Here is a 14,279-nt window from a genome sequence, read left to right as displayed (position 1 = left end):
TCAAAAGTGGGAACAATGCAAGCAATAAAGGTCCTTTTAAAATTCCAAAATTATTGTAAACTGAAGAGCTGACATTGCTTTAGAATGTATGAACACATTCACGCACGCACGCTCTCACGCATTCATTGAAGATGAGCATTGAGCTCACGAAATGCTCAGGAAACTTGCTACAGATTTTAGAAATCTAGCGTGAAGGCAATTAGGCCAAGCAAGCAAGCGCAGTGGTCGAAGTCCTATTAATAGTCTCAGTGGGTGTTTAATAGCCTCCTAACACAAATGGTCAACCACCATCGAAGAAAGTCATTCTTTCCACTATTGATGACGTCACGAGGCATGAGAAACAAGTGGCAGTCCTCTCCCGTGATAAAAACGCATAAAAATCCTATCCTCTGGTGCGAGACGGCAACTACTACAGGCTGATGACGAAATCCCAGAGGCATACCGAAATTCCAATCGTGATTGCATGAATTCCAAGGTCAATTATTGATGACATGAACCTTTTTATTGTTATAATTAAGTGGTAGCATGATATTCTCTCTCTCTCTCTCTCTCTCTCTCTCTCTCTCTCTCTCTCTCTCTCTCTCTCTCTCTCTCTCTCATTGTTATTTAACAACTTCGAATCTCTCTCTCTCTCTCTCTCTCTCTCTCTCTCTCTCTCATTGTTATTTCAACCTTCTCTCTCTCTCTCTCTCTCTCTCTCTCTCTCTCTCGTTGTTATTTAACAACCTTCGAATCTCTCTCTCTCTCTCTCTCTCTCTCTCTCTCTCTCTCTCTCTCTCTCTCTCTCTCTCATTGTTATTTAACAACCTTCGAATCTCTCTCTCTCTCTCTCTCTCTCTCTCTCATTGTTATTTAACAACCTTTGAATAACATATTAACTTGAAGCTTATTTCACGGAAGTGTCCACTGTCATGATATCCTACGAATCCTCCATAGATGCTACCACTAGAGAGTCATTGACAGGCCACACAGTACTATATTGGATCCTTCTCTCCGGTTACGGCTCATTTTCCTTTTGCCTACACATACACCGAATAGTTTGGCCTATTCTTTTCATATTGTCACCTGTTCTCATACAACTGACAACACTAAGATTACCGGACAGTTCTTCCATGTTCAAGGGCTTAACTACTGCATTGTAATTGTTCAGTGGCTACATTCCTCTTGGTAAGGATAGAAAAGACTCTTCAGCTTTGGTAAGCAGCTCTTCCAGGAGAAGGACACTCCAAAACCAAACCATTGTTCTTGGGCAGTCCCATAGCCTTTATACCATGAACTTCCACTGTCTTGTTATAGAGTTCTTTTGCTTGGGGGTACACTCCGGCGCACTATTCTATACAGTATTGTTTCTCTCCCTCTTGTTTTATTGAAGTTTTGATAGTTTATATATGAAATATTTATTTCAATGTTGTCATTGTTCTTAAAATATTTTATTTCATTGTTAATTTTCCTATCCTCACTGGGATATTTTCCCTGTTGGAGCCCTTGAGCTTATAGCACCTTGGTTTTCAAACTAGGGTTGTAGCTTAGCAAGTAATAATAATAATAATAATAATAATAATAATAATAATAATAATAGTAATAATAATAATAATAATAATTTAAATTATCTGGTCACATTCTTGAAATCTTTACACAAAAACACTAATCATCATTGTACCCTTCACCTGGCAATCACAGGCAAATTACTTCACAGATTTCATATAATCTCAACTGGAAGACTTTCAGGTAATCTTAGGTCACGTAGCTCTAATCTCCCTGAGGTTATTTTTATTACTATAGGTTGACAGTCTTTGATAAAAACGGTTTTACGGGATCTTCTTAATATACTTATTTATAATAAGAGCGTTAACTAATTCACTTAACTTATAAGCTACTCAGGTAATGTTTTACTATTTACTTTCACTGTATTATTATTATTATTATCATTAATATTAATATTGTTATTACCACTACTATTAGCTAAGCTACAACCTTAGCAAAGAAAGATACTATAAGCTCAAGGGCTCCAACAAAGAAAAATAGCCCAGTGATGAAAGGAAATAATAATATATAAATGATATGAGAAATAATGAACAATTAAAATAGAATATTTTGAAAAGAGTATAACATCAAAACAGGTATTTCATATATAAGCTATAGAAAGACTTATGTCAGCCTGTTCAACATAAAAACACTTGCTACAAGTTTGAACTTTTGAAGTTCTACCTATTCAACTACCCCATTGGGAAGATCATTCCACAACTTGGTCACAGCTGCGATAAAACTTCTAGAATACTGTGTAGTATTGAGCCTCATGATGGAAATGGCCTGGCTATTAGAATTGACTGTATACCTATTATTACGAACAAGATGAAACTGTTTGGGCAGTCCTCCCTTATATATATATATATATATATATATATATATATATATATATATATATATATATATATATATATATATATATATACTGTATATATATATATATATATATATATATATATATATATATATATATATATATACATATATTTACATACATGTACATATATATACAGTATATATATATATATATATATATATATATATATGTATATATATATGTATATATATATATATATATATATATATATATATATATATATTGTCACGTTGAGCGGGAAGGGGAGAGGCAGCAGCCATGCCCTGGTGATAGGGGTTCCCCGAGAGGTACAATTGGAAACCACAATCTCCCTCAAATTGCAAAACCAACTGTTTTTAGTAAGGAAAGGGGGAGGTGGTGGGAATGGTTGAATATTTGTGCGTGCGTACGTGCATTTAGCTGTCATTTTTTGACGGGTCGCGTGCACTAGTACCTATAATAAGAAACCGATATCGTTTCATGTCATTTATCTATACTTGCACTTCTAGTCTCCTGTTATTTACTGGGCATTGCACTCCATTCCTCATTATCAAAATCACAAATTCACAACCAATTAAATTATTATTATTATTAATTGCTAAGCTACAACCCTAGTTGGAAAAGCAGGATGCTATAAACCCAGGGGCTCCAACAAGGAAAATAGCCCATTGAGGAAAGGAAACAAGGAAAATTAAATAGTTTAAGAACAGTAACATTAAAATAAATTTTTCCTATATAAAAAATAAATCGCGTATATCACCTATATAAACTTTAACAAAACAAGAGGAAGAGAAATTAGATAGAATAGTGCCTGAGTGTACCCTCAAGCAAGAGAACTCTAACCCAAGACAGTAGAACACCATGCTACAGAGGCTGTGTAACTATTTAGTTGTTAGGCCTAAACATTTTGCCTGCCTTGTACAAACCTGAAATACAAAATATGATACTATGAAAGCAATTAATTATACAATGATAATGAATGTTATAATGCATAAATTTTCTCACTAGATAAATATGTAAAATTTATAATTTCAGTACTAAATCCGTAACTTTTACATCGCCTGCCTTCCTCTAGCTCTCCAGCCCATCTTGCAATATCTGGCAACAACGCCCTACACAAACTAAGCAAATTCAACGTATTTTACATATCATTCCAACCAGATATTACAACAGATATTTAGATTTCTTCCAATTACAACACAGTATTGTATTACGAAAGATAAAGTGGATTCTCCTATAGTTTACTGGTAATAAACACAGTCCAAGAGAAGAAATAGAAAAATATACAATACTCATCTCCATATTCATTGGACATTATGGGTTAAATCTCGCAATTAAATGTTACCTTTATTTATTTTAATTGGTCGTTACTTCTCTTGTAGTGTATTATTTCCTTAGTTCCTTTCCTCATTGGGTTATTTTCCTTGTTGGAGCCCTTGGGCTTATAGAATCTTGCTTTTCCAGATAGGGTTGTAGCTTAGCATTTAATAATAAATATAATAATATTTTACATTACATCTTACGGACATTCTACTTAGTATTTCTTCAGCCTCACCTGATTTAACAATCCTTCACTTATCCCAACTTTCGAATTGAAGCAAAAGGGAAATGTTAATACAAGAAAAGAAAACAAAAAACTTCACTCAGTCTCAGTACATTAGCTCTACGACTGGTCAACCAGACACTATATTAGGGAACAATTCCTACGCAGGTGCTATCACAATATGTAGAAAATAATGGTCTACATTTGCATCTTACATGAGCACAAATTGTCTATCTTTTTAAGGAATAGAAAAGCATGGTCTATCTTTGCTTTCTTGGTAAGGGTAGAAGAGACTCTTTAGCTATGGTAAGCAGCTCTTCCAGGAGAAGGACACTCCAAAATCAAGCCATTGTTCTCTAGTCTTGGGTAGTGCCACTGCCTCTGTACCATGGTCTTCCACTGTCTTGGGTTAGAGTTCTCTTGCTTAAGGGTACACTCTAGTACACTATTCTATCTTTTTCTCTTCTTGTTTTGTTAAAGTTCTTATAGTTTATATTGGAGATATTTATTTTAATGTTACTGTTCTAGTGATTTTCTATAGATCTATATTGAATCATATTGATTATTAGACTACCTACAGTATATTCTTGTTCAAACTTATATATCTTGTTGATTGTCCATTTACAAAACGCAAGTTAAAGTTAGGCTGTGTATTTCGTGTATATATAATATTGCAAATATAACTTACGGAATATGTGAAAGATATGCATCCGAAATAGGACCTGTGCCTAAGACTTAAACTAGGATGGGGGAAGAAAAGTGGTGGATGGTCTAATATTTTTCCTCATTTAATGGGATTTTTATTTCTTAGAGGTACAAGTTTGCACTTACATTAGTAAAATAAGGGCCTCTCGATGTGGCCTTAGCATCTATTAGGCACTGTTTCAATGTATAATCTCGGACTTCGATAAAGTACACATTCTACAAGTTATAATTATATATGCATTCAATATACAACCTTACCTTAACTTTGCATCGATAAATGATCGTGGAAAATGCACCATTAAGTAACAGTTTATGCTTGAAGGGCGATATATTTAACATGTGCAACCTTTTTTTTTTCTTTTAATTATGGCTACAATTGTTTTGAAGACTTGATTTTGCGTTACCAGATTGTTAGATTCCAAATTCCCCTGAGAAGGATGGAAATACAACATAATCATTAGCTTAAATGAGAATAGAAAAACCACGAGTACGTTTTTTTAATTACAAATTTTGTTTTATCCATAGTGTAGCATAAATATATATCAAGCCCGACAAAAAGCACCCATCATAGTTCGAAAAGAACGCTTGTGAAATATGTCCATCTGGTAAAACTGACTTGAATAAGCAAGTAGAAGACGATCATTTCAGCGCCACCTGTTGCGGATGCGCCCTACTAAAACTGCCAATTGCTCGCAGAAATCCAAGCGATGTTCATGTCTTCCCTGTACTGTGTTTGCTAAACACCAGGATTAAGAGAGGTTACTAACACATAGCTGGTGCCTTGGCTAACCTACTACCTTTTATTGCGTGCGTACTCATTCACACGACACTGTATAATTACTTGAACCGTGCCAGTGAGCAAAAGTTGGGTTAGTGCCTTTCAACATCAGTGGTGGACGTCCAAAATATCTAAGAGAATTGCTACATATTTGTGCAGGCAACAAATCGTGTTCACACGAGAATAGTTACAGATGGTTTCAGACCTAGATATATTTTTACTGTGGGCTTAAATGTGCTGCCCGAGACTATACAATAACCTCCCACGAGACATCCGACAGACTGAAGATATTTAGGCTTACAAGAGGAAACTGAAGACTTTCTTGTTCTCAAAGTTTTTCGATAGTATGGATATGATAATAAACGACCAAAATGCGGTGTGGAATGTTGAATGCTTTTGAACGAACATGATAAAAAGACTGTGAAGGTCCTGTAGGGGGTAGAGTTCCCCTGCTGTAAAGGACCACGGAAACTGCCCTTAAAGTGAGTAAGTAAATATATTTTTCAATCACAATGCCTCCTAACATATGCCTGTTTATGGTGCATCATCACTTTCTCCAATACACAGCTGTGGTTCCTGTTTCTGGTTTTTAAATTGTCGTGTTCAAAATACGAAATATTGCGGTCATTTTATCAATGCTGTCAACTGGACCCCGAATGGGTGACGTAGGGCGTTGCACAAACCTGAAATGAAACGTATGAGGCAATTGAATGGCTGATGGGTAGGGCAAGTCTAAATCAACAATACACGAGTTTATGCAATAAATAAATAAACAAATATGAAAAATATCGAGAAAATGATAATGAATATTAAATTACAATTTTGATGAACATTATTTTATGGCAAAGCCACATTATCACACCGGAACCTTATTCAACCAGTCGCCAATGATATGCCGAATAATAATCTATTTAACAACCACCTTCGTGATTCTCAGAGTAAATTCATGCTTGCAATCATAGACCCTAAAATCCTTCACGGTCCTAATCTATTATATATATATTTTTTTAAATAATCCTAAAACGGATTTCTAAAGTTATATGTAATATTTATGAACGAGTATTATTATTATTATTATTATTATTATTATTATTATTATTATTATTATTATTATTACTTGCTAAGCTACAGCCTTAGTTGGAAAAGCAGGATGCTATAATTTTGCCCAGGGGCCCCAACAAGGAAAATAGAATGAGGCAATTAAATGGCTGATAAGTAGGGCCAGTCTAAACTAGCTGTACAAGATTTTATGTAATATATGAATTAATAAACAATTATGAAAAATATCGAACAAATAACAATGAATATCAAATTACAATGATGCCAGCAACCTCATCCCAAGTTACAATGGTACGACGCTTGCAACAGACCCTGGGTGTTTGATATAAGTGGGAATGGTTCATAACGATGCCTTGGAAATAAACAGAGTTAAAACATAAAATACGTGATATTTAAGATGTACACTGTTTATAATAATTAGGATTTAAAGTCTCTCTCTCTCTCTCTCTCTCTCTCTCTCTCTCTCTCTCTCTCTCTCTCTCTCTCTCTCTTGTCTGGTAGATAAGTCAATGGTAATCTTGATGCTTGTAACAAAATAACTAGATCTTTTTCGTATAAAAATCAAGTTATGCCACATCAATAAAAAATGTGTTTATCTTAATACCCCTTTCTTGTTGAATGAAGACAAACTTACCCTTCAAAAAGAGGAAGGTTATATAAATTTTGAAACACGAAGGGAGGAAGAGAGTTCTTAGTTCAAAGGCAAGAAGACCTACCCTTTGTGATTGCTTACCTTCACTTTTTAAACTTGAGCATGTGACCATTACCTTAGATGCTGCTGCTTTTTAACTTAGAATATCTTAAAACTTTTCGAATTTCCTTAAATTTGAAGCTAATAAAACCGAAAATACCGTACAAACATCACTAGCTTCAAAATTACCTTGAAAATATGCAAATTACCTCAGACTAAGGTTATTACCTTGAAAATTTAAACCCCCAGCTTCAGTCATGACGCACTGTTGGCAGTCTGCCCCTGCCTGGTGCAAAGTGGCTTCCCTGGTTTTTTACGTAAGTCGTTTCAAATGATAAATAATTCTTGTCTTGAGTTCACTAGATGTAATTATTTATATTAGACCTCCATTTTATCCAATTTTTCTTATCATTATTATTATCAATACGGTAATTATCACATTCTAATTTTATTTTTATCTAATTTTTCTGAGTTTAGGGAATATGACTTTCAGTTCAAACTTTCATTGTTTTTATTTTATCATCATTATTGGCATTATTACTTCTATTATTACTGTCGTCGTTTTTATTGTTTTGCTTATAATTTTTGCTTTTGTCGTTGTTCGTATTTTTGTTTTTAATGTTGCTGATACAATTCTAATTTTTCCAGACCGGCTCAACCTCAAACATTTCACCGACTAATATACAAAGCAACAACAGCCAATGAAGGAGGTCATATCTGTGCAAAAGACAACTGAAAGTACAAACCATGGGTTCTGGTACCATCAGGAGAACCTCCGGCGGTCCTGTCTTGCTCCCTTGCCAGAACCAACGCTCGAGGAGGGCCCTACAGAAGAAGCTCTATCGGGCTTCGATTTTCATCGCCATCATGATGTTCTTCATCTTCCAGTTCAGCGCCACCACGCAGAGTCAGCGGGTTCCCTGGCCTGAGAGGGTGGCCTACAACTCCTCCTCTTCCAACAGTAGTAGAACTAATCATTCGACCAGAGATGCCAGTCCAATCGATGCACAAACTGACAGCGAGTATAGCGAGAGCTTCTTTGAAAAGATCGAATACGCCGTCATCAAATTCTTCGTAGGGAAGGTCATTGCTGCCCACGAGAGGAGGCAGAAGGCGGCTGCTGCCTTGCTGAGTCAGACCGCGAAGGAAGCCTCTAGCATAAGGGAGAGGATTCACAGGAAGCCGTTGGCGAAAATCATGAAACACGGCCGTGACCTGGAAACAATCGATTATGAGTATGTTAATAACGACAGCAGTAACTTGAGTCGTCCAGATGTTCAAAGAGAAACGCATAGCAATAACAGTACAATTGTAACTGATGCTCCAAAAGTGGTGGTCCTGTACACTCGATTTTTCGGCCGTCGCAACTGGACGGGCATCTTTGGAAATAGTACTGACCTCGAAGGCCACCACTGCCCCGTCTCGAACTGCGTCTTCACCTACGACCTGTCAAAGGCCCTGGATGCGGACGCCGTTATATTCCACGCCAGGGACTTCAAGTCCCGTGCTATTCCTAGAGTACGAAAGCCCCACCAGCGGTACATTTGGCTGTACCACGAAGCCCCTGGTATGGAGAATGCCGGACTCGATCAAGTTCCGGATGGATTCTTCAATTGGACCTATACTTATCATAGAGACTCTGATCTCCTTCTGTTGTATGGAGGTATCCAGCCCATCCAAGGGGGTAAGTGTACCCTTGTTTATAAAGATAAGGACAAAAGATAAAATTTACTTGCATTGTGTTTGGGTATTGGTAAGCTCATACATATATTTTTTTATCAACCAATAGATATAGAAAAAAAACCTCAGTCATACCAGTGACATCATGGTATGCCTTAATCTAAGTAAACATGGACTTCAATTTGAAATTAATGGTTAATGTTTTGAAGGCATCTGACCATCAGATGATTTCTACTAAATGCTATTTCATATTTCAAAAATGTTTACCATCTATCACTTAGCCTACAGTATATATCATAACTATGAATATATAATTATTTTCTAGGTGTCGTAGGTTGTTCCCTTTATATGAACAAGTGAAGCTTTAAAAATGGCACTCTACGTCATTTTCTCTGAGAGAGAGAGAGAGAGAGAGAGAGAGAGAGAGAGAGAGAGAGAGAGAGAGAGAGAGAGAGAGAGAGAGAGAGAGAGATATTAATGCCCTATCTTGCAGGTGACCCGAACGTAACTCGCCCTGGCCTCCCCAACCCGTCAGATGAAACTTACCGAGAGTACCTGAAGGCCCTTATGCAGAACGACACCACACTAGACTTTACTCACTCACCTCCTACTCCAGGGACGTCAGAGTCCTTCGAAGGACGCCTCTTCAACAGCAGCGAGAGTGAAGGGACCTCCTCCTCCCATCCACCTGACAAAAGGAAGTTGATCGCGTGGATGGTGTCGCATTGCAACACCTGGTCGGGTCAGTCATCTCAAAGTCTATTCATCAACATCCTCGGCATCTGGGACTTGTTGGATTGCATGTTGCAAGACTTCCAAAACCTTCCACCAGGACTTTACATTGTGATGAATTCCACCTATGGAGTATATCTATTTTGTTTAAGTCTTGTTTTACGTTTGATGACTTGAGAATTTTTTATAGAGAAGGAATGGATTTGTTTTGAGAGACTCTGACGGACTATCACTTATTAAATGAAAAAAAAATAAAGACATCTATTTACTTTAAAAAAATCCACGCTGGCAAATTTTTAAGACATGAATTGTTTTTAATCACGACTGATAAATATTGAAGTTATAAGTGAACGCACAACTTGTATAATGTTAAGCTGCAGATAAAACAAATTTTATTTGTAATATAGATAATTTGAGAATCCTAAATAATCGTAACTTATGTATATACTCGTATATGAATATGAGTGTTTCATAGATACAAAATAATCTTATGATGCATATTTACTATTTTACAATACATTACATACAACTGCATACACTTAAAAAATCTAAGTTCCCATTATAATGTATAAATGAAAATCGTACATATTTTTAACTCTCGCTTTGAACCCTCCATAATTTAGCCATACTTCTAAATAAATCTTCTACGATTTCCCACACACTGGACTTCCTTTTCCCAGGTCGCGAGCTGTACGTCCAGGAACTGATGAAACACGTGGATGTTGACATCTACGGCAAATGCGGTCCTCTGACTTGCGGGAAAACGCATCATGATAGCTACTGCTACTCGGAGGTCTTGGCTACTAACTACAAGTTCTACTTGGCCTTCGAGAATAGCATGTGTGATGACTATATTACGGAAAAGGTAGATTTTATTAGTTTGTTCGTCGGTTTCTTATTATTCTTAGGATCAGCATTTTAGGGAAAGTCTTCCTTTTTCATCTTTATCATTTCAATGTAGTTGTAATGATTCTTACAACATCAATTGTATCTAAACATTTAACAGATTAGTGTCTAATAATTTCTGTTCAAGTTCATGTTTTAGCCCTGATGATGGGAAAAATGGTTAGTCTAAAATATTGAATTGTTCTGGAACATATAAAAACCCACGTCCTTTACATAGGATAGATTTACAATGACGCTGGAGTACGCTGCCGTTGAAATGTATAACTAGGTGTAAACAATCTGACCTGTAGTTACTTGTCGGAAGCAGGAATGCACACCCTTCCCCCTGACTCATTGAATAATCACTTTGATTTCAGGTGATGGTGTAAATGTATGTTCTCACCTCTAGAGTGCTGGCTTGCGCTAATTTTCTCTTTTCCAGCATGTTTGGGCGTGTTTGCTTCAGTGAAGATGCTGGTTATGCGGGGGTGTCGGGCTGTAAGTGTGGCACCTTCATGATCAGTAAGGAGACCGATCTCACTTTTGTGCCCGGCTTACAGAGAACACTCCTGCAGCCAGGCCTCTCCCTACGACGACTGCCGGAAGTGACCATCCTCCCAGTCAGAGACATAAGATAGAGGAAAAATAAGTCCTAAAGAGATTCTTCACCTTTGGGGTATTCCTCGAAGTTGAAGAAGTCCTGACTTTTCTCCTAATCCCCCCGGTACAATCCCCGCTGTCTCTTTCCAGTCGGCCTCCTTTGGAGCTTGCTTCAGAAAGAGCGATGGCTCTTTAACTTTAAGGCAACCTTTGATGCATGCAGACCCTCCCGTTTCTCCTAACGAAACCGGAGAGCGTTCCTCTCGAGGGGAGTCTGATAACCAGTTGAATGTGTTACATATCTTGTGGTCTTCCTTGGGCTTGAAGGGCTCTTCCTTCAAGGATAGGCTGGTGAAGGTGCTGGCTTGGGGGGCTAGGCAGGAGGGAGTTTTTGCTCCTGCCAAAGATGCCTCGTCTCTTCCCTTCAGAGCTTAGCGCCTCCTTCGCAGGGGCTCTTCCTGAAGAACCTTCAATTGGAATCCCCCTTGGGAGAGCTCCTTCTGCATTCTCCCCCTTAGGATGACGTATGGGTGTTGATGGGCAACTTGTCTCTCAACAAGTGAGCAGACATGCCTGCCCACCTGCTGAGCTTGTTGGCCCTTCGAAGCCTGATGTAGGACAGAAACGCAAAATCATATAACGGCCTTCAGCTTTCTTACAGCAAGTTCAGAAGTGTAGCCCTCGCCTGTTCTTTAGCACTTTAGCTCTTCAGAGCTCTCTCACAACCATCACCTAGAACATGTCTTTTTAGCTCGCTCTCACACCTGATAGACTGGGTGAGTATGATCTTTATGAAAGTTACTTATGTGCTCTAGATTGTAGGAGTGCTTATGCTCGTGAGTGCTTCATGCTTCCTGTGCATGATCGCCAGGTATCCAAGTGCATACTTCAGTCCCCTGTCCCAGAGGGAAAGGGACGTGCATCAACCCACCTCACCCATCAATGCACTACATCAATGCATACACTTGCAGGACTCGCTGGTCACCTTGTACATGCTGTGCCTCAGCTGACTCATATTGGATATCAAGTAAACAATACCAGGGTCTTATGCCACAGGTGTCTAGAACAGTTGTGCTATTGCATGCACCTTTCATGTACTCATCATTTAACCATAAACTACAAGTCTCTAAAGATACACAAGGCAATTCAATCCTGGTATGTGTCCTGGAGTACCCTGAACTGGTCCAAGGGATACATTTCTCTAGGTTAGACTGACACATGCAATTCTCTTAAATGCATGATTTACCTGATGAAGTTAGGTCTCAGGCTCTGCAGAGGACGATTCCCCAATTGAATGGATTAGGTATAGTGCCTATTAAGTTGCACGATAAACATCGTAAACGTCAACAGCAGTTGACTCTCCCTCCAGGTAACACCTTTTGCCATAGACTTCATAGAGGTTTAAGATCTATAGAAATCTCTTACATGGACAGGTATTGGCCTTCGCCCATTGAGATAATATCTTGTTCACCTTTGCCTTTAACTGAGTCATCAGTTTCCATCGCATTTTGTTGATCTTGATACGAGGGTGTTGATAGATAGGATAGTGTCTGCTAGTAAAGACAAGAAAACAGTTCCTAAGTACAAGGCTGCTTGCATGAGTATTGACCCAGGAACTTTGAAGGAAGTCCAGCCTGTAGCGGCACTTCCCTCTTCTGAGAGAGGCATTAGAGAAGGCACCTTTATATCTCGTTCCCCGTACCAGAAGCAAAATGGAGAAACACCTTTGGATTTTGACACATCTCGGCACTGGTCGGAAACGGCGCCAGAGGTGGAAGACTTTGACAATTCATTAGAAAAGACTGACACCTCTGATGGCTCTCTCCTTCAACCGGCTTGTCTGATGGCTGATGATACAGAGGAGGGCAAAGCGAACTCCGCCTTTCTGCAGGTTCTCTCCTGCATTAGGAATGGGAATGGCTTAGGCGAGGCTCCTTCCTCTTTTCCAAAGTCGCTAAATGCAGTCATTGGTAGGCTTCGCAGAACCCCCAGAGCCGACAGACCCAGATTAGAATTTGCCTGTTAGACTCTGGACTCATAAGCTCAGGATAGGGCTGACGCGCAGGTGTCAGTGAGGAGAGTCTCACTGAGGGCAGGAAAGTCTACCAGGATTATTCCTCCAGCATTTGTATGCCAATGTAAATACTATAAGAGGCAAGGGGCTTTCCCTTCGCCCTTGCCACTTGACCATGCGATGTCAGCCCTGGTTTATGGAATGTTAACAGACTGGTTAGCCTCTCAACCAGTTACCTTTGTGAGGTCTGATGCTCTAACATGGAGAGCACGGCCATGGTAAGTCTCCAGGCAGCCTCCTGTGTGGACCACTGGTGGGGTACCATCGGTTTTCTCGCTGTTACTGAAGAACATTCAGACCCCATCAAATGTAAGGCTTTTAAGAACTTAGTCCTTATTGGGGCAAGAGCCATTGAGTTTCTTATGTTCGCAGAGAGGTCTTAAACCTCTGTAATGCCTCCATCAAAAGTCCTACCTTGTTTTCGATGGAGGATGTAGACACAGTAGCAGAAAAGTGGAGGAAAGCTAGCCAGGACTCCCTCCTCTACTGAGCAGTCTTGTTCAAACAACCACAGACCACTTCTACATCAGGTCATCAGAATTCATTGCCTGTAGCAAGACGGGACCATTAGCTCAAGCCTCCAGATTGAGGGCAGAGGTTACGTGGTAGACTAGGGTGAATGTAAGAATGGCTGGCCTTGTCTTTTCTTTCCCTTCCTCTCTCTTGAGGCACAGCATCCAATATCCTGTCAGCTGGGTGTGTCCTGTGTACAGGTTAGCCCTGCTGAGTGAGTTGTTATTTCTATAGTAGTTATAGAGGTGTCGTCCTCACACTCCGTATGAGGGGGAGTGTGATGTAACTTGGGAAACCCATTGTTTTACCTATGCCAAAGTAATGCAAACCCATTACTCAGGGCTTCATAGAATTACAACAGAGTGCGTTCTGCTCACTATCCTTGGTTGCATGGGCTGTGGGCCTGCTGAGAATGCTAAGCCACTGGAACACAAGGTGTAAGGGTTCCTCACTCTGCACGCTGTACACCATCTGAGGAAGGGCATCCCTGATTAATTTTCCAGCCAGTTGGAATAAGGATTTCCACACACCCATGAATGAATCTCCTATGTAAAGGACGAGGGTTTGTATATATACCGGAACAAATGACAAATTTGAAAGTAATTTGTATTTTGCCTAACTACAAACCTGAGTCCT

General features: G+C 38.9%; 1 protein-coding gene across 2 annotated transcripts in view; it reads left to right on the top strand.

The window, feature by feature from the left end:
- LOC137648736 (protein abrupt-like) overlaps positions 1-14,279 on the top strand; it is a 322,135-nt gene that overhangs the window by 239,511 nt on the left and 68,345 nt on the right. For both annotated transcript variants that reach the window (XM_068381806.1, XM_068381805.1), the window contains exons 2-4: positions 7,808-8,843; positions 9,333-9,581; positions 10,252-10,436. In XM_068381806.1, the coding sequence (XP_068237907.1) occupies positions 7,907-8,843; positions 9,333-9,581; positions 10,252-10,436 (1,371 nt within the window). In that variant the 5' untranslated portion in view covers positions 7,808-7,906. The remainder of the gene's footprint in view (positions 1-7,807; positions 8,844-9,332; positions 9,582-10,251; positions 10,437-14,279) is intronic.

Source organism: Palaemon carinicauda, chromosome 10, assembly GCF_036898095.1.
Source record: "Palaemon carinicauda isolate YSFRI2023 chromosome 10, ASM3689809v2, whole genome shotgun sequence".
Classification (NCBI taxonomy): domain Eukaryota; kingdom Metazoa; phylum Arthropoda; class Malacostraca; order Decapoda; family Palaemonidae; genus Palaemon; species Palaemon carinicauda.
The sequence above is the reverse complement of the archived record's forward strand: the minus strand, read 5'-3'. Positions and strand labels throughout refer to the sequence as shown.